The following is a 20161-nucleotide window of genomic DNA, read 5'->3' as shown; positions in this document are numbered from 1 at the left end:
AATGAACATTGTGTAATATAAGATTTGTCCAAGCATGTCATTTGTTTCAGCTACCTCTTAACGTGTTCTTCGCTATTTAGAACTTCGGATTGATTTCAAGATGACATGATGAATATGGTGCATGTTCTAGATTCAGTTGCCTTTACTTTTTTCTAATTTAAATAGGTGTGTACCTGTGTGTTGCAACGGGGTCCGAGAATTTTCATGTTTACAATATAGTAGTTGATGTTTGACACGAAAAATAATAACAAACAACGATGGTTATCGTGTTACTATCTCTCTACGCGCCAGGGGAAATAAAAAATTGCGGGCGTGCCAGTGTACTCAGTACACAAATAAACATAAGGAAACATGCACTTCATTAATCTCTCATTGGAGAAACAAAATTATAAGATCCCTTTACATATGCGCTCCGTGGCCTACTAGCGCGGCCTGCCTGACTGTGGCGATTGCGGTGTCCTGGTTCCCGGGGCCTCGGAAGGCTCCCGGTTAATTACTCCCGCGGGTTACTCCGCGGGATACCTCCGATTAAGCCGTATGGTCGTCTTCGCTTCGGGTTCTCCATGCATGATGATGATGATGTGTGTGTGGGCGGCGGCAGAGCCCGTGTCCTCGTCGGTACACGCGCCGCATGTAGCGTGGCCTTAGCGGTGGCCGCGCCCGCGCCCGCCCTCGCCGTCTTGCCTCGTCGGTCTTGGCGGCGTTGGAGTAGTTGGTGTTTGGGTAGCATGGGTCGTGCTCGGCTTAGACTTCTTGACGACCTGTTGTTTCATCGGGGTGTTCAAGGGGCTACGCCTTACGGGTGTAACGGTTTGGGGAGACCGGCGTCAGTGTAAAAACCAACGCGCGCTCACATGGGCGTGGCCGGGGTGGTTGGCACCTCGTCTCGGCTAGACGCCGAGTATTGGGCGGTCCGCCAAGACAAAGGGGGCCGCCTCACGAGGCCGTGGAAAGGTGGCGTTGTAGAGGCCGCGTCGCGTTAGACCGGTGCTGCGCCAAAGGGTGACCTGTATGCCGGCGACGCCGTGAACCTGTACGCCAAGGACCTGTTCGTCACGGTAGGTGCACCTCTCGAAGGAGGGACCGGTCTTGTACTGTGTCGCTGCAAACTTTGGTTTGACCAAAGATCTGTACGCCATGAAGGGGGAAGCGAGTCCCGGGCCGCGTCGTCACCGAGCTCCAATTCCGCCACACCGTCTCCTCTAAGAAACGTGGTGCAAATCATGTACGCCTATGATCTTGAGTATGCCATTATATGCGGCACCTCGTCGTAGATCGGATCCATCTAAAACATGGAATTACTTCTCCATGCATCACTCGATCGCCACATGATCATGAGTGTGCTATTGACATATGGGGACTTCTACGTAGTAGGTCCATGCGTGGAACCCAATCTCATTGGCCATGCATGGGACCATAATGGATATCAACGCAACAGCCACTGCAACCTTGTGAGCATTAAGAATATTATTATTTATATAGAGAGCGTTATAATCTAAAAGAAAGTCCATTGTATAAAGATTATCCTTCAGAAAAAGAAACATCACAGCGGATTATGAAAAGTGCACAAAAAGTGGCAAGCAAGCAAACTGTAAGGTGTCCATGAATTCTTACGGAGCAATAAAACATAAGTAAACAATTTACGCCGGGTGACCGGCTTAAGGCCCACCCCACCACCCACGTCTTCTTTTACCTTATCCCCTTACGCGTCTTCCACCTCCCGCAAGCACCATTCCCTCTCTCCTCTTTGCCTCCACCCCTCCTCCCCCACACAAGAGGGGCCATGCCATTGTTGCCGCACGCATCTTGTCCCTGGTCGACAGCGTGGCCGTTGGCGTCGCACTCCTTCCCCCCACAGCGCCGCCGGATGCCTTGCGCTGCGATGAGCTTTTTCCTTGGAGAACGAGAGCAACGTCCGAAGCTTGTAGTCCCATCTAATTGAATCAAAAGCCTTGCAAATTTCCAGCATGAAAAGCAAGGTTACCTTTTTATTTCCGTGAAGGCAACAGGCAAAGTTTCTGACGTACATGATGTTAACGTGGATACTTCTCTTCTTTATGAATGCACTTTGGGCATTAGAAGTGATGTTGTTCATGAAAGGAGCTAGCAGACTGGAACGCACTTTGGCAATGATTTTCACAGTGGTGTGTATGAGGCTTATAGGGTGGTAGTCCAAAATCTCCTCATCTCAGCCCCATCTTTCTTGGGCTGAAGAGCAATGTTTGCTTGGTTGAGCCAACAGAAGCTCTTTGAATGCAAGTCGCCAAAAAGGCGAATGACGGCTACTTCCTTGCCACTAGAAAGCCCTTTTGTGGTGCTATGGCACGAATCCAACACAATTATATTTCTCTACTAAAAGAGCACATGTACATGCTCTTTCACTCTCCAAAAATGAATCTGTGTACAGAAATAGCTACCACATAGCACCACAGCGTTCATGCGTCAGCCAGTAGTTCAGAGGAACTCCTGCCAACCGAAAGCAGTTCCTCCTCAAACGCGTAAAGAAGAGGCGGCAGCGGCCGGGCGTGCTCTTAGGGACATCAAGCGGATGTGCGGCTTGGTCGAAATCAACAAATAACTAGGTAGCCTTAGAGGCAGTTTGGCCCTTTCCGGTGTCTGTAAATGGAATGGAAAAAAAGGACAAGGAAATCGGTAAAAGAGGGCAAATGGCATGTTAATCAAGGTGTTCACCAGCTGGGTCTGGGTGGTAATTTTGCTTAGTCTGTCTTAATAGTGGCAATGTTGCAAAGCCAGATGTTCAGCGTCAAATATCCAAATTTCTCAAGTCAGAGGGGACTGCTGACCAGACCTCGGAGTACATGCTAAAGAAAGCAGGCACCATTTTGGATATTATTTTTTTCTTTTCTTAATTTGAGACTTTTTACTATTTCAGGCGAAGAATCTGTTAGAAAGTTATTAAAAATATTCCAATCAAATTGTGTTTCTGTTTTATGTTTCTATGAACTTAACCTAAAATTTGGTTCAAAAAATTTACAAGTTTTATCTTTCAACACCAACCAAAAAGATGACAGCGCATCCAACAAAGAGCATTTGAAATCTATGGCTAGGTACACTTACATGATCAACGTAACCTATTTCACTTGTTACAAAGAGCATTTGAAACCCTGAGCAGTTTTGGTCCATGACACGACTTAAAAGCAATGAAAAAATAGCGCGCTACAGCAAAATAGCAGCGACCTCAAAATATGCTATTAGCGTGCTATATCGCGCTATAGCGTGCTATTAGCGAGACATTGTACACCGATATATTTAGCGAGGCAATTCTCAATACGCTATAGCGTGCTATTAGCGACGTTATAGCGCGCTATTTTTTTCAGTGCTTAAAAGCAGCAAACAACCAAGATTGCATCAGTCGGCAGAACCAAATGATCATTTAGTACTTCAGACACAATTTCACGGCGGTGTCACAATTTTCATAGCATCAAACATTTGATCCGGCGCCTCCCAAATCAGTAAAACATTCTTTACATGAACTGGAAAACCTAAACAGAGTGCACTTCATCGAAACAACTACGAAGCAGAGTCTGAGATCATAAAGCCTCTTAGCATATACTTCCTTCGTTCCTAAATATAAGTCGTTTTAGAGATTTCAATAAGAACTACATACAGATCTATATAGACATATTTTAGAGTGTACATTCACTCATTTTGCTCCTTATGTAGTCCCAATTGGAATCTCTAAAAAGACTTATATTTAGGAACGGAGGGAGTACATGTCATGAAAACCAAACAGTGAAGGCCGCGAACGTCCACGCTGAACCTTACCACATCAATCATACACCGCGTACTGGTTTCAGACATATGGGTTCACGCACCTTTAATTTAGGATTAGGATCATCAATGGAGAACGTAAGCAAGGTGCCCTTTCCATCATCAACTATCTCATCCTTGGGCAGAATTATGTTGTACCCCTTCGGTAGCCCATCAGACAATGATGAGCTTCGTATCTTGTAAACTGATCTCTGATAATAGTCGGTCAAAAAGGAACAATAGGACATCCTACACTTGAACTTGGAGTTTATAGCTTTAGGTTGGATGCAGACGACAGAGATGGCATGCCCGAATGGCTCTAATGCCACGTTGAGCAGGAAAATTTCCCTGTCTTTGGTACGAAGAAAATGTAGACCTGGTTCTAGGCAGAGCTCAACATCTTCGGAGTATTTGATGGTTGTACACGGCCACTTGTGCTGGGAGGCGGAATGTTCAAGGAGGGCGTCTATTGCCCCAGCAAAGCTGCAGCTGGACGCCGGGCATAAACATGGGGCGCTCGGGCATGCCTTCTCATGCTCTTCTTTCTGGTAGTAAGTGAGCTTCTGGGCGCATCCATAATTGGCATTGGAGCAAGCGACCGTGACTGATTCCATGTGACGTTCCATCCCTAGACAGCGCTTGAAGGTAGTTTCGGCAGAGCACAAGTGACACTTGTTGCGCACAAGCTTCGGACGGCAATACGAGCATATGAAATGCCCCACAGAACACTGTGGAAAAGGAAGAATTAGCCGGGTCCTCATGTGAGAAAAACTTTTTAACAGAAATCAGAGTTGAACTGTTGAAGTACTCTACTACGTACAATAGCAACATGATAAGTCAGTACCACACAAAATTACGCAACTATTCATAGTCTGTAAATTTGAAGTTGTGAACTTATAGTATGACCGACATACAACTCAAAAGGGAGCCAGACCAAACATAATGCTAGTAAAGGGGTATAAATGATCCGCCCTTGATCCATATGCTTCTAGGGAACAGCTTACAGCTGTGGACTAGAAAAATGGTGTACAGAGTTGCAAACAGTTTCAGTCTCAGATCAAAATGTTAATGTCCTGATTAATTCTCTACGAAAACGAAATTTCAGCGACCATAGCTGCTCCGATCCATGTTGTCTCAGTAAACTGTTTTTAGTAAGTAGCATTGTGTGTGCGGGGTGCGCCCGTGATTAATATCCTACTAGGGAACAGCTGTAGACTAGAAAACGGTGTAGATTATTGCTAGCAGTTTTGATCTCAACCAAAATTATTAGTGTCCTAATTCTCTACGGATACAATATTTCAGCGACCATATCTACTCCGTTCCATGCTGTCACAAGAAACTGTTTTTTTTAGCAAGTAGCACTAGATCCAATGGTTAGTTTTCAATTTGATCTGAACTTTGAGAGACAGGTAAAAATATATGCACATGTATGTACCTGGTATATGGGAGGCCTGAGGGGATGAAAGCAGACGGGGCAGTCGAGGGCGTCCATCCCCATGGTTGCATTCTGCCTCTTGCTGCTGCTCTGTCCCTCTCCTGGGGCTCCTACTCGTCTCTTGCTAGAGGTGCCCCCGTCCATCGGCACCAAAACTCGCTTGATGTTACAATTGAACGTGCAACAGAGCTTCACACCTATTGGTCAACACAAACAACCTCACAAATCTGCTTCCCTATTCCACAACATATACTGGTAATAAGAGCCACTCAAGTTATACTGGTGTATAAAAAGGCTTCATGTGTTTCTGCCAAACTAGTAACGGAAAAGCGACACACCAGAGCACGCATTAGAGACGTGCTAAATCTAATCATCCTGAATTGCTGTAATTTGTTCATGTCTTTATTTATTTTTTCTATTTTGGTTCAGAAATATCTAGGCTGCTTTGTGTTAATTTATTTCTTGATCAACTGAGTAGAGGGCCAGCTACATGCAACTGGTGATGGTCTCAAGAAGAAGCAGTCCAAAGGTAAGAAATTTACCTTGAATACCCGCCGGGAGGAGCCCGAGGTCACCGTTGGTGATGAGGCCGACTTCTCGCAGGCTGCTCCTCGGAGGGGAAGCAGGCTCTGCTCTGAACCGGAGGAGAGCACCGGAGAGGGGCCAGAGATGAGCCGGGAGAGGAGGCGACGGCGACGGAAGATTGGAGAGACGGAGGTGCGGTGTGACAGGAAGAAGGGCTAGGCCAGCGGGTATTGGAAGGTTTCCACACAACTACTTCTACCCGCGTCGTTTTCTTTCTTTTTTCTTATCCCTTCCATTGATTTGTCATTTTTTTATATAATTATTTTTTAAAAATCATGAGAATTTATAGAATAATTCATGATAGTTTTAGGAAAATTACGTACATTTAGAATTGTTGAAGGTTTCTTTGAATTTGTGAACATTTTCATAATTCATAAATATTATATAAAAAACATGGATTTTTTAATTAAAATGCAAACATTGTTCGTAGTTCGTGAAATTTTACAAGGTTAGACTATTTTTATAATTTTGAGAGCAATTTTGGAGCCCGGGTCCTTCCTCCCTGATTTGGATGGATGGCACGACTTGTTGGAGTGATTGCCGATATTTGACAATGTGTCCGTTTAGTCACTACTTTCTCTATGATGAAACTTTAAATTTATGCACGACGAAACTTTGTGATGTAATTAAACTGTCCTCCTCAACTAGCGTAGAGCACTCTAGTTAATTAGTTTGGCTACGATGAACTTTGTTATTTATGTTCATGATATGTTGCATCTATTTTTGCTAACTATCACTAGTAGAAAAAGGGGCTTTCGTTTGGGCCTGGCCAGCCCATTAGTTCCGGTTCTGCCACGAACCGAGACCAATGGAGGCATTTGTCCCGGTTCGTGAGCCCAGGGGGGCGGCCGGGGCCTCGTGGGCATTGGTCCCGGTTCGTCTGGGCCCATTTGTCCCGGCTCTTGGCACGAACCAGGACCAATGGGCACTACAAGAAATATGTCAACTAGTGACTTTCTGGCAGTGACCCTGGAAGAATTGGCGATAGATCTATGACCATTTGAGACCAATTGGTCAAAAACTATTCGGGGGCTCCAAACCCTAAACCATTGCGACCATTTTGGTCAGAAAGGTCGTAATTTCCTTACACGAAATGGTCATAAAGCAAACAGCGCTAGTCCGCTGCCTTATTTTTAGTTGTTAACGACCAATATAGATGGTCATAGCCTTGTAAATTGTGGTGGGTTGCGATGACTAGGCGCCATCTCATCAGTTTTGCCTATGTGTCATGTCCATGTGTCAATTTTTGCCCTAGGTTGTGAAGCAACCTATATTTTTGTTATTCCAAAAATTCCCAAAAAATTCTCATAAACTGTTTGGATCATATCTTCATCAAATATGTCAAAAACCTTCCTTGCCTAGTTCAAAAATAATTCAACAATATTCATTTTCCTATTCTGTTCAGAGCAGCACTTTGTGAAGGAAGTACCACTTTGGCATGTCCAAATAGTATCCATTTTCTACAGTGCTTTCCTATGCTCAAATAACCATCCTCCACCAAAATGCCAGCTCAATCCATTCATTATTTTGAGCCCAGTTTCAACATTCGTATTTATGTCCAGTGTGGTACTTTGCAAAGCAAGTACCACCTAGGCTCCTCCTTTTGAGCTGAAAATTTGTGAAGACGGTCTTCTTAGTAACTGATCATCCTCAGCCAGAACTCACGCCCATTAGCCATGTACATTTCCCATACCGCTAATCAAACACTTGGCTGCTAATTCATGTTTGAGCATCGATCGGTCTCCTCGTGAGAATCTTATGTTGTAATTTTCTTCCTAGCACCTACCTGGGGAGTGCCCAACCCACTAGACATGCCTAGGCCGCCCAGAACACATGACAACGCCACGGTCACGCGGTGACCACGCGGCGGGCATGCGAGTTTACGCGCTCTAGAGTTGGGGCCCTCGGCCACCGCCCAAACCTCGACGTATCGCCACGAAACCATGTATTTATGATTAAATAGGTACTTATGTAACTAGAAATGATTTTTGGAAAAAATAAATAGCAAACTATGAGGCAACTGCAATTCAAATTTGACCCGCTTCCAACTGAATCGGTAGAAATTTGTCTTTTTCACGAGAGGTGGATCAAAAACTTTTTACACCCAACCATTTTGTCAATTTTGCATTAAATATGTCCTACTATTTTAGAATATTGATTTGGTACAATTTTGCAACAATTATTTGGGAGGTCCTTCACAAAAAAACCTCCTTTTGGGCACTCGAAAAATGGAAAATGTTTTTTCGTCCAAAGAAAATGAAAACTTCCTTAGGCAACATTGTTTGCCATTCCAATATGCACCCTTGTGCACAATATGAGATCATTTGAAGAAACTATGCCATGAATGTGGTCATAAGATTGATCATTTGGCTTGAAAGCCATTGATCTCCACGCGTGATAGCTCGTTTATGAGAACACTTTTTTAAAAAAAATTGCCGTATTACAAGTTTGTTATTTTTCCTGGGAACTTGGCCACATAAAATGACACAATGCGAAGGTTTCCCAATTTTTTGATTTTTTTTGAATTTTTTATGCCCGTTTCAAAATGCGGTCAAAACGGCGTGAATGACTGTTCCTAGCTAGTGGTTGAATCTTGGAAATTTTTTGGTGTTTCTCTGATTAAATAGGTAGTTATGTACCTAGAAATGATTTTTAAAAAAAATAAATAGCAAACTATGAGGCAGCTGCAGTTCAAATTTGACCCGCTTCCAACTGAATCGGTGGAAATTTGTCTTTTTCACGAGAGGTGGATCAAAACTTTTTACACCCAACCATTTTGTCAATTGTGCATTAAATATGTCCTAGTGTTTTAGAAAATTGATTTGGTCCAATTTTGCAACAATTATTTGGGAGGTCCTTCACAAAAAACCTCCTTTTGGGCACTCAAAAAATGAAAAATGGTTTTTCGTTCAAAGAAAATGAAAACTTCCTTAGGTAACATTGTTTGGCATTCCAATATGCACCCTTGTGCACAATATGAGATCATTTGAACAAACTATGCCATGAATGTGGCCATAAGATTGATCATTTGGCTTGAAAGCCATTGATATCCACACGTGATAGCTTGTTTCTGAGAACACTTTTTTAAAAAAATTGCCGTATTACAAGTTTGTTATTTTTCCTGGGACTTGGCCACATATAATGACACAATGCGAAGGTTTCCCATTTTTTGATTTTTTTGAATTTTTTATGCCCGTTTAAAAATGCGGTCAAAACGGCGGGAATGACCGTTCCTAGCTAGTGGTTGAATCTTGGAATTTTTTTGGTGTTTCTCTGATTAAATAGGTACTTATGTACCTAGAAATGATTTTTGGAAAAAATAAAGAGCAAACTATAAGGCAGCTGCAGTTCAAATTTGACCCGTTTCGAGCTGAATCAGCGGAAATTTGTCTTTTTAACCAGAGGTGGATGAAAACTTTTTACACCCAACCATTTGGTCAATTGTGCATTAAATATGTCCTAGTATTTTATAAAATTTATTTCGTACAATTTTGCAACAAATATATTATAGGTCCTTCACAAAAAAACTTATTTTGGGCACTCTAAAAATGGAAAATTGATTTTTCGTCCAAAGAAAATGAAAACTTCCTTAGGCAACATTGTTTGCCATTCCAATATGCATCCTTGTGCACAATATGAGATCATTTGAACAAACTATGTCATGAATGTGGCCATAAGGTTGATCATTTGGCTTGAATGCCATGAATCTTCACGCATGATAGCTCATTTCTGATAATACTTTTTTGAAATAATTGCTGTATTACGAGTTTATTATTTTTCCTGAAAACTTGGTTACATATAATGACACAATGCGAAGGTCTTCCAATTTTTTGCTTTTTTTTTGAATTTTTTATGCCTGTTTCAAAATGCGGTCAAAACGACGGGATTGACCGTTCCTAGCTAGTGGTTGAATCTTAGATTTTTTGGTGTTTCTCTAATTAAATAGATACTTATGTACAAGAAATGATTTTTGGAAAAAATAAAGAGAAAACTATGAGGCAGCTGTAGTTTAAATTTGACCCGCTTCCTGCTGAAACGGCGGAATTTTGTCTTTTTCACCAGAGGTGTATAAAAACTTTTGACAACCAACCATTTTGTCAATTGAACATTAAATATGGCCTAATATATTATAAAAATGATCTGGTCCCATTTTGCAACAAATATATGGTAGGTCATTTACAAAAAAAACTCAATTTAGGCACTCGCAAAATAGAAAATGAATTTTCTGACCAATTTAGATGGTCATAACGCCGTACTGTATTCTGATTGGTCCGTGGACGCATCACGCGGATCATGCATCGAACACCGTCGGATGATCATGGATCCAACGGCAGTCATCAGCCCTTCCACACCATCCCCGAAACCCTAGCTCTGCCCTGTGGTAATTTTACATCCACCCCCCGCCTCCTTTCTTTCCCTCGCTCTCTTCTCCTCCTCTCCCCTTCCAGATCCGCCCTCGCCGCCACCCGCCCCTCCCCTCGCTCTCCTCGATCCAGATCGCTCCTCCCTCCCTCTTACGGCGCCCCGAAGCGTGCGTGCTCGCCGCGTACTCGACGAGAGGATAGCGCTCCCCACCTCTTCTCCACCTCGCGCCTCACAGTCGTACTACCAACCAACCCCGGCCGACGCAACTCCAGTCACTCCCCGCCTCCCGCGATGGTCGCCACGACGAAGATCCCGCAGCGGCAGCTCTTCAGCGACGGCGACTGGCGCGCGCCCGCGCTCGGCCGCCGCCTCCCCGTCATCAACCCACCACCGAGGCCTCCATCGGTCTGTACCAGATCCATCCATCCTGCTTTCTCTCTGCTTTCCGTTCGCCCGTGCCGTTGGGTGCTCATCGATAGGTTTGCGCAGGCGAGATCCCGGCGGGCACCTCGGAGGACGTGGACGCGGCGGTGGCTGCCGCGCGGGCAGCCCTCAAGAGGAACCGCGGCCGCGACTGGTCCCGCGCGCCCGGCGCTGTCCGGGCCAAGTACCTCCGCGCGATCGCCGCCAAGGTACTACTCTCCTGCTGCTTCCGCGCGCAACTACAACAATAGGCCATGTGGTTGCGTATGTAGATATGCTTGGATAGGTGAGATTGGTCGGGTTGTATTTTACCAAATATGGAGTAGCAGCTACCGGCACGTAGTGGGATGTGAGCATGGGATCGGAACTGAACCATCACATGGCGTTGTAGTTAGGCTGGCTTCTCAGATGGAACATGCCTTTGCCTAGGTCTGGGTTGGTGAACATGGTCTTCTTAGCTATGCTTATTTTCTGTTTTAATGTCTGTATCAGTTCCCCCTGCCATTAAGGGCATCACTAAGAAGTCTGAATCAAGTTCCCCAATGACTGTCAGCTTATTTTCCATGGAGTGGAATTTGAGTTCTGAGCCTCAAATTGTCAGGAAAGTTGCAGTCCCTTCTGCAACAACTTTATAAATCCAATATCTTATTACAAATCCATTCGGCCAGTTAGATCTTAAGCCTTTGCAAGCTTGGATGATATGATCTATTATGTGAGCATTTTACTAAATCCTTCTGTTACCTCCATTTGTGTTTTATGATAAACTGATGTGTAACATTTTGCATAGAAGCAATTATCTTTCTCTGTATTCAACAGTGAATTATATAACTGAGATTTATTTTGGCATGTCAGTGCTGCTAATGAACGAATGCTAGGAGGGGGAGGTGTTGATGGAGGTATAAACTAGCTTCCGACGAGATGGTGTGTATTGTACATACCCTTCTGTGATTTATGCACTTCACATGCATTTTCCCCATCACCCACCAACCGTAACATGCTAGTTGTATGTGCTGCAGCCATTCTTGCACTTGATTTCAAATCCGAGTGTGGTTTGTTTCTCTACAATTTTTTGGAGTGTGGGCTATTCGATCTGACGCGGCTCGTCGACGCAGGGTGATCGAGGAGAGGGGAGAGGCCTCGGCGAGTGGACCGGTCCGATCGGTCAGGGTGGCGACCAAGGAGCTGAGGATGTCGAGGAGGGCGGTGAACCCTGGCGGTCATGGAAAGGCGGCTGGACATGTGTAGGTGCCTCGTCAACCCGTGAACTCTCACAGGATAATTAATCCGGTTCCCTTTTTATCTCTTCGCATCAATTTTGCCGCACATCCCAAGTAATCCTAGATTAATTTGGTTCTTTTGTTTTACTTATTGCAGGTGACACTGCTCTGGCCATTTCTGCGGCTTATGGGATGCCTGCTATCACGAGATATCTCCTGGGTCGTGGTGCTGATCCAACTTGGACGGTGGAACAAAGAAACAATGAGTTTATGTGCGACAACTTTGAGGATTGGATTATAACGTGAATTGGTTTCTGATACTCTGTCGCTCAAGTGTTAATTCTAGTCTTGTTTGTTCACCATTCGATGACTTTTGCTATTATTATATAGGCGCAATCAGCATGACTTCTTATGTGTTTCTTTTGCTATTATTATAGTAGGAGGTTGCTATTTTTTTATTAGAACAAACATGAAATTGGTTGCTCAATTAGGCAACTCATTTTTTTTGTGCTATTTCCTGGAGCTTCGAGTGAAGAGTAGGCTTGCAATGCTACCTTTTTTGTGTGCTATTTTTTTGTGTGCTATTCCCTAGTTTGGGATTTTCTCCCAATTCCTAGGCATCTAGTTCCTATACTAATATACTTGTACTGCTCATGCTGTTGTTACTAGTGGTCTTGTAGCACAGCACAACACTTCTAGTTCCTATACTAATATACTTGTACTGCTCATCCAACTCTACTGATACATGTTTACACTATTAATTATTGGTGAATGGTGATGTCTGTGGTCACGAGATCCTTTCCGCGGTTTGCAAAATGCTGTGATGAATCATGAATCTACGACGTATGTCAAACTTCAGAGATGCCATTTGTCATTGATGAGAAGATATTTCATATTCTGAGCAATAATGTTTGCATTTCATACCGATAGTTGCCAAACTATAAATTGTTATAGCCTTTTTTCTTGCTGTCGATGCATGCTTATATGTTTGAGGGTCAAGTGATGAGGAATAAACCATAATATGATGGAGCTCTTCTCCTCTGATTCTTAGTATTTAAGTCTCTGATGGTACCTCAACACCCTGATATGTTTGTGGCTTTCTATGCTATCCACATACTGAAGGAAGTCCTGCTATCTTCACAACAAATATATTTTTTCTTGAACGAGTTTATAAATTGAACTATCTCCACAACAAAGATATTTACCATTTGTAGTTCCAATCTAAAGTGTTGCTTGATTTCATTTGTGGTTCAAGTGATGATGAGAAACTGCAATAATATGAAAGGAGTTACACTCTTGTGATTCGTAGTTTAAAGTCTGATGATTTCTTATCTTCAAATAACCGCTGTCTTGTGAAATGCAATGATACTCACGTTCTTGTTTTCTTACGAATTGCTTGATGCAATTTCTAGGACGGGTTTCTTTGACACTGAGGGAGTATTGTCTTATTACTTGTATATCCATCAGCTGTTACTGTGCCTTTGTGGCGCAGTCTGAATCTCTATAGACCGATCATATCTGAAGCATGAGCCAAGCACAGCATGTCTACAGTTTCAGAACGGAAAACCAATCATGCTATAAGTATTAAGCAACTCCATTGCAGTCTAATTTGTTCAGAATGGAGATGAAAACTTTGGTTGGTTTGTGATACGTCTCCAACGTATCTATAATTTATGAAGTATTCATGCTATTATATTATCCATCTTGGATGTTTTATGGGCTTTACTATGCACTTTTATATTATTTTTAAAACTAACCTATTGACCCAGAGCCCAGTGCCAGTTCCTGTTTTTTCCCTTGTTTCAATGTTTCGAAAAAAAGGAATATCAAATGGAGTCGAAACGGAATGAAACCTTCTGGAGAAGTTATTTTTAGAAAGAAAGCAACCCGGGAGACTTGGAGTCCACGACAAGAAAGCAACGAGGAAGGCACGAGGCAGGGGGGGCGCCCTCCACCCTCGTGGGCCCCTCGTGGCTCCCCTGACGTATTTCTTCCGCCTATATATATCCTTATACCCTAAAACGATCGGAGAACAAAATAGATCGGGAGTTCCGCCGCCGCAAACCTCTGCACTTGGAGGCCCAACAACGTCTACAAGAAGAAGGTTGCGTAGTAGACATCAAGCACTTTCTGGCGCCGTTGCCGGGGAGGTGAGTGCTTGAAGGTATATCTTTAAATCTTGGAATCGAATCTTTTTGTTTCTTGTTTTAGCACTAGTTTAGTTTATCAAAAAAAACTACAAAAAATGGAATTGAGTTTGTCTCATACGCTTCATCTTTTTAATATCTTTCGTGAGTATGATGGAAAGGAAAATTGTGCTAAAGTGTTAGAAGAAGAATGCATTAAAATGTTTGGCACTGAATCTTTGAATGATGAGCATGATTGCAATGTGTTAGTATGAATTCCTTGAGTATCCATGATGCTAATGATATGCAAAGCCATAAGCTTGGGGAAGCTATGTTTAATGAAGATGATATTTTTTGTCCCCCGAGCTTTGAAACCTTTTAAAAAGCCAAAAACCCATGCAAAAAATAAAAAATAAAGCTAACGATCCAACCTGTTTGGTGGCCTCCGGAAGAACCAATAATAAGCATGTGAACATAGGCAAAAACAACTAACCAGAAAACCCACCAATACATGAAAGAGTTTAGTTGCTAAATTATTAAATGAAGAGTTTAGCACGAGCAAGTTAAGCATCGAAGTACGTATTGAGGACGTTAACTGCTAAACTTTTGAATGTGCTTAGCATCTCGTCTAAGGACATGTACAATGGTGGCATATGGACACAGATGCTTCATGACAAAAAGTACTTTGAGGCATCTATATTAATTTTTTCTTCCCAATGCGAGCTACCAGTAGTGGGCCTCATCAAAGAATAGAAAATAAAAGACTCCCACTAGACATGCATCTCTACTCTCAACTTCAACCTTTTCAGCTTTATGCATCAGACCACACTTTTTCTCTCAAGCACCTGCCTCCTGCAGAGGATCCCGTTGCTTCATCCAAACCTACTTTTTTTGATATCCGATCCTACACGGCCTACGGGACATCACCCCGAGGCTATGCATTGTACATGCCCTAAGAGCATCTCCAGCCGTTGGCCCCCCTAGGAGGTATAAAAATCGCTGTCTGGGGGCGAGCCGGCGGTAGAATCAGCGCTAGTGGCAGTTGGGCATCCAGCCGTCGCCCCCAGTCGTCGATATCGGCCCATTTGCAGCCGCATTTCGGCCCAGATTAATAGAAAAATGGCCCGATATCGGTAAGAAACGGCCCATATTCAGCGTGGTTCGGCATGGTTCGGCGTTGAATTCTCAACATAAATATTTTTTTATCACATAGTTCATCACAGAAAATCAAATAATTCAACAAATAATTCACGGAAAAATCGCCCAGCCGGTGGTGGAGGCTGCCTCGGCGAAACCTCTGCTCTTTTTCCGGCGGGGATGGGCTATCTAGCGGTGGCGGGCGGTGGACGGCGCTGGGATCAGCCGGTTGGCGGCCGAGCGCGCGGGGGTGGGAGGCGAATCTGGAAGAAAGACTTACTTTTCGCCTGATAGTGTGGGCCAGACGTGCTTTTCCCTTGCGCCGGAGCCCCGAGCACCCCTCCAGTGTGCCGGGTTCGGCCTGCGATCGCCGGGCCAAAAACGGGCCGAGCCGGCGGATTTCGACGTCCTGGGGCGCGACTGGGGCATTTTTTTGGCGCCGGCATCAAAAAAGTCGTCCGAGGGGCCTGTTGGAGGCCCGGCTGGAGATGCTCTAAGGGAGACCGTGATAATCTTTATTGTCGAGGATTATGCGCCACGGTGACTTTCTAGAGAAAAGATTCCTGTATGGTCCTACGCTTTTGAGAATCCCATGTGCGCAGAGTCTCAGTCCTCACTACTCATCTCCGGATCAGATCTGGAGCACAAGAACCACTGACGACGAGAGACGAGAGGAAAGGCAACCCCCCAGATCTGGAGCTGCCCGTACCCTGAGAGCTCCTCGCCGGTGGTAGGGTAGAATATCTTCCTTGGGCTGCAGCGACGACGAGCCCGCCCCGGAGGTTGGGGCGGCGGGGGCTCAGACGAGCTCTAACTGGCGAGCGGCGGCGGTGAAAGAGGATTTGCATCCGAGTATCCGACAGTTGGGATCCCATTGTTCAGGTTCATGATTCAGGTTCAAATCCACTCCCTTTTCTTTTTCAAGCACAGCTACCATGAGATTCAATGATCTGATTTGACTGATTTCAACATGGCAGATGCAGTCAACGGACGCACGTCAAGAGTAAGGGCTGCAACCAGAAAGGGAAATCAGTCCTGGGTGTGGCTAGCAACTTCAGAATTAAAAAGATGATTTAAGTTCTTTCCTCTATAGTTAGAAGAAGAAAAAAAAGGAAAATCAGTCCTGGTTGTGCTGCTGCTGGTTGCATGGAGGCAGCAGTGGTGAGCGTGTCGCGGGGCGCCATAGGCTTCGTCATTGCGAAGCTTGGCGATCTTCTCGCCGGCAAGTACAAGCTGCTCAAGGGAGCCAAAGGAGAGATCATGTTCCTTAAAGCTGAGCTCGAGAGCATGCGAGCATTCCTGGAGAGGATGTCGGAGGCGGAGGAGGAGCCCGACAAGCAATCCAAGTTATGGGCGAAGGAGGTGTGTGATTTGTCCTATGACATCGAGGATAGCGTTGACGAGTTCATAGTCCTGGTGGAATGTGAGTCGGACTGCGAGCCGCATGGATTTAAGGGATTCATTCATAGGAGCATGAACTTGTTGACGACGATGAACGCTCGGCATAGGATCGCCAAGGAGTTCAGAGGCCTCAAGAGCCGTGTCGTGGAGGTGAGCGAGCGACGCATGAGGTACAAGATTGATGATGTTGTCTCCAAGCAAAACAAGACAACCATAGACCTTCGCCTCCTGGCACTCTATGCAGACACTGCGGGCCTTGTGGGTATCGACGGGCCGAAGAATGAATTAATTCGGCTGATGGCAGGTGAAGAGGGTGGTTCTGCACAACCGACGAAGGTCCTCTCTATAGTGGGGTTTGGAGGGCTTGGTAAGACTACACTTGCGAACCAGATTTACCAGAAGCTAAAGTGGCAGTTCCAGTGTCAAGCTTTCGTTTCTGTGTCCCAGAAGCCAAGCATAAGAATTATTTTGAGACGAATGCTCTCTCAAGTTGGCTATGTAGCGCGTGAGGGAGCCGACATGGAAATATGGGCTGAGGATGAACTGATCAGTGAACTCAGAAAATTCCTTATGGATAAGAGGTACGCCTGTTTGGAATTGACTGGCCAAAGTAATTTGTATTGTTTGCTATTGTATAATTGTTATTTTTTTATATTGCTAGTACTCTTTTGGTGGAAGTTATGTACACTTCTGTAGATGTTCTATGCTCGTGGTTCACTAGAGAAACTAGTTAAACACTAATTTGAAATGCTAGAATCTGATAATTGATTTCCATCTATTCTGAAAATAAAGTTCCTCAAATAAACTTGGTTCTCACAAATGCGGGTATAAGATTCAACTTTAGCCACAGTTACTTCATTGCGTAGACAAGTACATTGCATTTTCAACTTTCAACTTTCAACTTATAAAGGTTCTTTTTTCGTGTTTTGTCTGTTTGAGATGCAGTTGCAGAGACTGCGTATGCTTTCATGTATATTTTGCTGTTGCCTATAGTTTAGCCTGGTACTTATTCTAGTTTATATCTAATAATTTTGCAGGTACTTCATTGTAATTGATGACATTTGGGATGAAACTACATGGAATGTTATTAGATGCGCTCTTCCAGAAAATTTGTACGGTAGCATGATAATAACAACTACCCGAATTAATTCTGCGGCTAGAGCTTGCTGCTGCAATCAACATGACTATATTTATAAGATGAAGACGCTAAGCAACGAAGACTCAAGAAAGCTATTTTTCAGAAGAGTATTTGGTTCAGAGGACGCTTGCCCTCTGTATTTGGAAGAAGTTTCAACTCAGATTTTAAAAAGATGTGGTGGCTTGCCTCTTGCAATTGTGACTATATCTAGCCTTTTGGCTAGTGAGCGAAACAAATTCAAGGAGCATTGGGTGCACATAATGAATTCCCTGGGACCCAATTTCGAGGTGAATCCAACATTGGAAGGAATGAGGCAAATACTGAGCCTTAGTTACATAAATCTTCCTCATTATTTGAAGACATGCATGCTGTATTTGGGTATGTATCCAGAGGACTATATAATCTGGAAAAATGATTTGGTCAGGCAATGGGTAGCCCAAGGCTTTGTAAGTAAAGCACATGGGAAATATCCAGAGGACGTTGCAGAGGGCTATTTTAACGAGCTTGTTAACAGAGGCATCATTCAGCCAGTTGATACCGATCATAATAATGAAGTGTTATCTTGCAGACTGCATGATATGATGCTTGACCTTATTATACACAAGTGCAGAGATGAAAATTTTATCACTGCAACAGATGACATCCAAGACATGATTGGTTTGTCTGACAAGGTCCGCCGACTCTCCCTCTATCTGGACGGTATAATAGATGGCACGATATTGGAAACCACCCAGCTCTCACAAGTAAGAGCACTTGCAAGATTTGGCAACTCTGCATATGCACCTCCTCTCTTGAAGTTCAAGCATCTCCGAGTTTTAAGTCTTGAATTTCGGTGGGAGATACCTGACCTCACTGGAATATCTCATTTGTTCCAACTGAGATATCTGAAAATTAAAACAGATGGTAAAATTCAAGTTCCGTCAGGTGTTGTTCATTTGGGCCGGTTGCAGCACCTGATCGTCCCTCGTAGGACAATTTTGCCCAATGGAATTGGCAACATGAAATCTTTATGCACGCTGCAAGAGTTTGATGTGGGCTTGAATTCTATAGACAACATCAGAGACCTCGGAGATCTCATCAATTTGAGGGATCTTCGAATATGCGGTCATCTTTCCAAAATGGATGAATTGCATGACATGGAGAGAAGACAGCGTTTGGATGTTTTGACATGTTCCCTTGAAAAACTTTGCGACCTCAGATATCTGCACATGGATTATAACATCAAAGTTAGTTATGTGTTGAGTTCGCTATTTCTTCGGAGGCTTCATATGCTCTGTCCGTTTCCGAAGGTTCCTAATGCGATTGGAGAGCTCCATAACCTCTTTGACCTTGATCTCACAATTGAGGTGTTGGAAGATGATATTGCAATCCTTGCGCAGTTGCAATCTCTTAACCGCCTTAAATTGCACATCGAAGGGAAACCTGAAACTGAAGAGAAGGTAGTCATTTGTAGAAAGGGATTCCCTGTTCTCAAGCATTTCTGGCTATTCTGCGTCAGGATGTCACAACTGACTTTTGAGGCAGGGACAATGCCCAGTCTCGAAAAGCTCGAGGTAAGAATCAATTCGCTGTACGGTGCTGCACCTATGGGCATCGAGCACCTATTAGGCCTCAAGGAAATCTTTGTATTTGTTGGGGGATGTGGTGGCGAGGGATCCTGCAGTATAAGAGCTGCACTGACACTGTTAAGGAAGGCCATTGATATGCGCTCAAGTCATCCTACAGCTAACATTAAGTGTGTTGACAATTTGCTGCTCCTTGAGCACCTCCTTGATGACGGCTTCAGCTGGAGGAAGTACGGCCAGAAAGATATCCTTGACGCCAAGCACCCGAGGTTACCAAAGGCTTCTTCTGAACTCACCTGAAACAAACATTTTTGTTTCCTGGTTGCACGTGGTGCATGAGGGAGGCTGACCTCTGTTCTTATTAAATTGACCTTTTGCAGAGCTTACTTCCGTTGCACATACCGAAAGTCGCAGGGATGCTCAGCAACCAAGGAGGTGCAGCGCACAGACGATGACCCGGAGCTCTTCCTAGTCCTGTATAAAGGAAAGCACACGTGTATCATGGAAACATCACAAGCTTCACAGGAGCAGAGGGTCCTGGTGCCACAGCTAGGGCTGCAAGAAAAGCTTTTTCTCGAGGCTCGTGAGCTGCTCGAGATCGAGATCGACTCATTTTTTGACTCGACTCGAGATCGACTCGAAATGAAACAAGCTGAGTTTGAACACTTTATATAGCTCGACCGACAAACGAGCCGATCTTGAGCCAATGTTGGCTCGCTCGATTTTACCTCGATAGCTTGACATAATATCATTATGTTAAATGGTCATGCCATATATTAAATGGAAATAAGATAATTTATTATCATATATGCTGTCCATATTTTTTTCTCCATTTTATTTACCAACGAACATGGAAACTTAATTAAGTGCAGAAAAGATTTAGGCCTAATTATGGCACGTGGTCGACTATGTGTTAAATATCCTATATTTTTGGCAAAGGTTCCCAGCATATTCACCTTAATTTTTTTGTTTTTCCATAGATTTATAATTTTTACCAT

General features: G+C 43.9%; 1 protein-coding gene, 2 non-coding genes and 1 pseudogene across 5 annotated transcripts; all 4 read left to right on the top strand.

Moving 5' to 3' along the window:
* The first annotated feature begins 12608 nt into the window (after positions 1–12608).
* On the top strand, positions 12609–12704 carry LOC123081179 (small nucleolar RNA R64/Z200 family). Its single transcript, XR_006438676.1, has one exon. It is a non-coding gene; the product is annotated as a small nucleolar RNA R64/Z200 family (small nucleolar RNA).
* An 84-nt stretch (positions 12705–12788) lies between these two features.
* Positions 12789–12869, top strand: LOC123081167 (small nucleolar RNA Z199). The gene has a single exon (XR_006438672.1). It is a non-coding gene; the product is annotated as a small nucleolar RNA Z199 (small nucleolar RNA).
* Positions 12870–13043: 174 nt separating this feature from the next.
* Positions 13044–13122, top strand: LOC123081170 (uncharacterized; annotated as a pseudogene).
* A 2461-nt stretch (positions 13123–15583) lies between these two features.
* On the top strand, positions 15584–19970 carry LOC123076852 (disease resistance protein RGA5). Of its 3 annotated transcripts, none has more exons than XM_044498998.1 (4): positions 15589–15954; positions 16043–17041; positions 17498–19432; positions 19544–19970. In XM_044498998.1, the coding sequence occupies exons 2-4, from the start codon at positions 16206–16208 to the stop codon at positions 19836–19838; spliced, it is 3066 nt and encodes a 1021-aa protein (XP_044354933.1). In that variant the 5' UTR covers positions 15589–15954; positions 16043–16205; the 3' UTR covers positions 19839–19970. The 3 variants fall into 3 exon arrangements, with proteins under 3 accessions (XP_044354934.1, XP_044354933.1, XP_044354932.1); XM_044498997.1 differs by having other exon boundaries at positions 15590–15954; positions 16037–17041; XM_044498999.1 differs by lacking the exon at positions 19544–19970 and having other exon boundaries at positions 15584–15954; positions 16037–17041; positions 17498–19463.
* Positions 19971–20161: the final 191 nt, after the last annotated feature.

The sequence above is a fragment of the Triticum aestivum genome, chromosome 3D, assembly GCF_018294505.1.
Source record: "Triticum aestivum cultivar Chinese Spring chromosome 3D, IWGSC CS RefSeq v2.1, whole genome shotgun sequence".
In the NCBI taxonomy this organism is placed as follows: Eukaryota; Viridiplantae; Streptophyta; class Magnoliopsida; order Poales; family Poaceae; genus Triticum; species Triticum aestivum.
Note: the sequence above shows the minus strand (reverse complement) of the source record. Positions and strands in the feature narration are given on the sequence as shown.

What these genes read in the sequence shown, in the direction of transcription:
- LOC123076852 (XM_044498998.1), top strand. Translation starts at nt 16,206, where the DNA reads ATGGAGGCAGCAGTGGTGAGCGTGTCGCGGGGCGCCATAGGCTTCGTC. An exon ending in AAATTCCTTATGGATAAGAG is followed by an intron (nt 17,042 to 17,497) that starts GTACGCCTGTTT and finishes ATAATTTTGCAG; the next exon opens with GTACTTCATTGTAATTGATG. An exon ending in CTTGACGCCAAGCACCCGAG is followed by an intron (nt 19,433 to 19,543) that starts GTTACCAAAGGC and finishes GACCTTTTGCAG; the next exon opens with AGCTTACTTCCGTTGCACAT.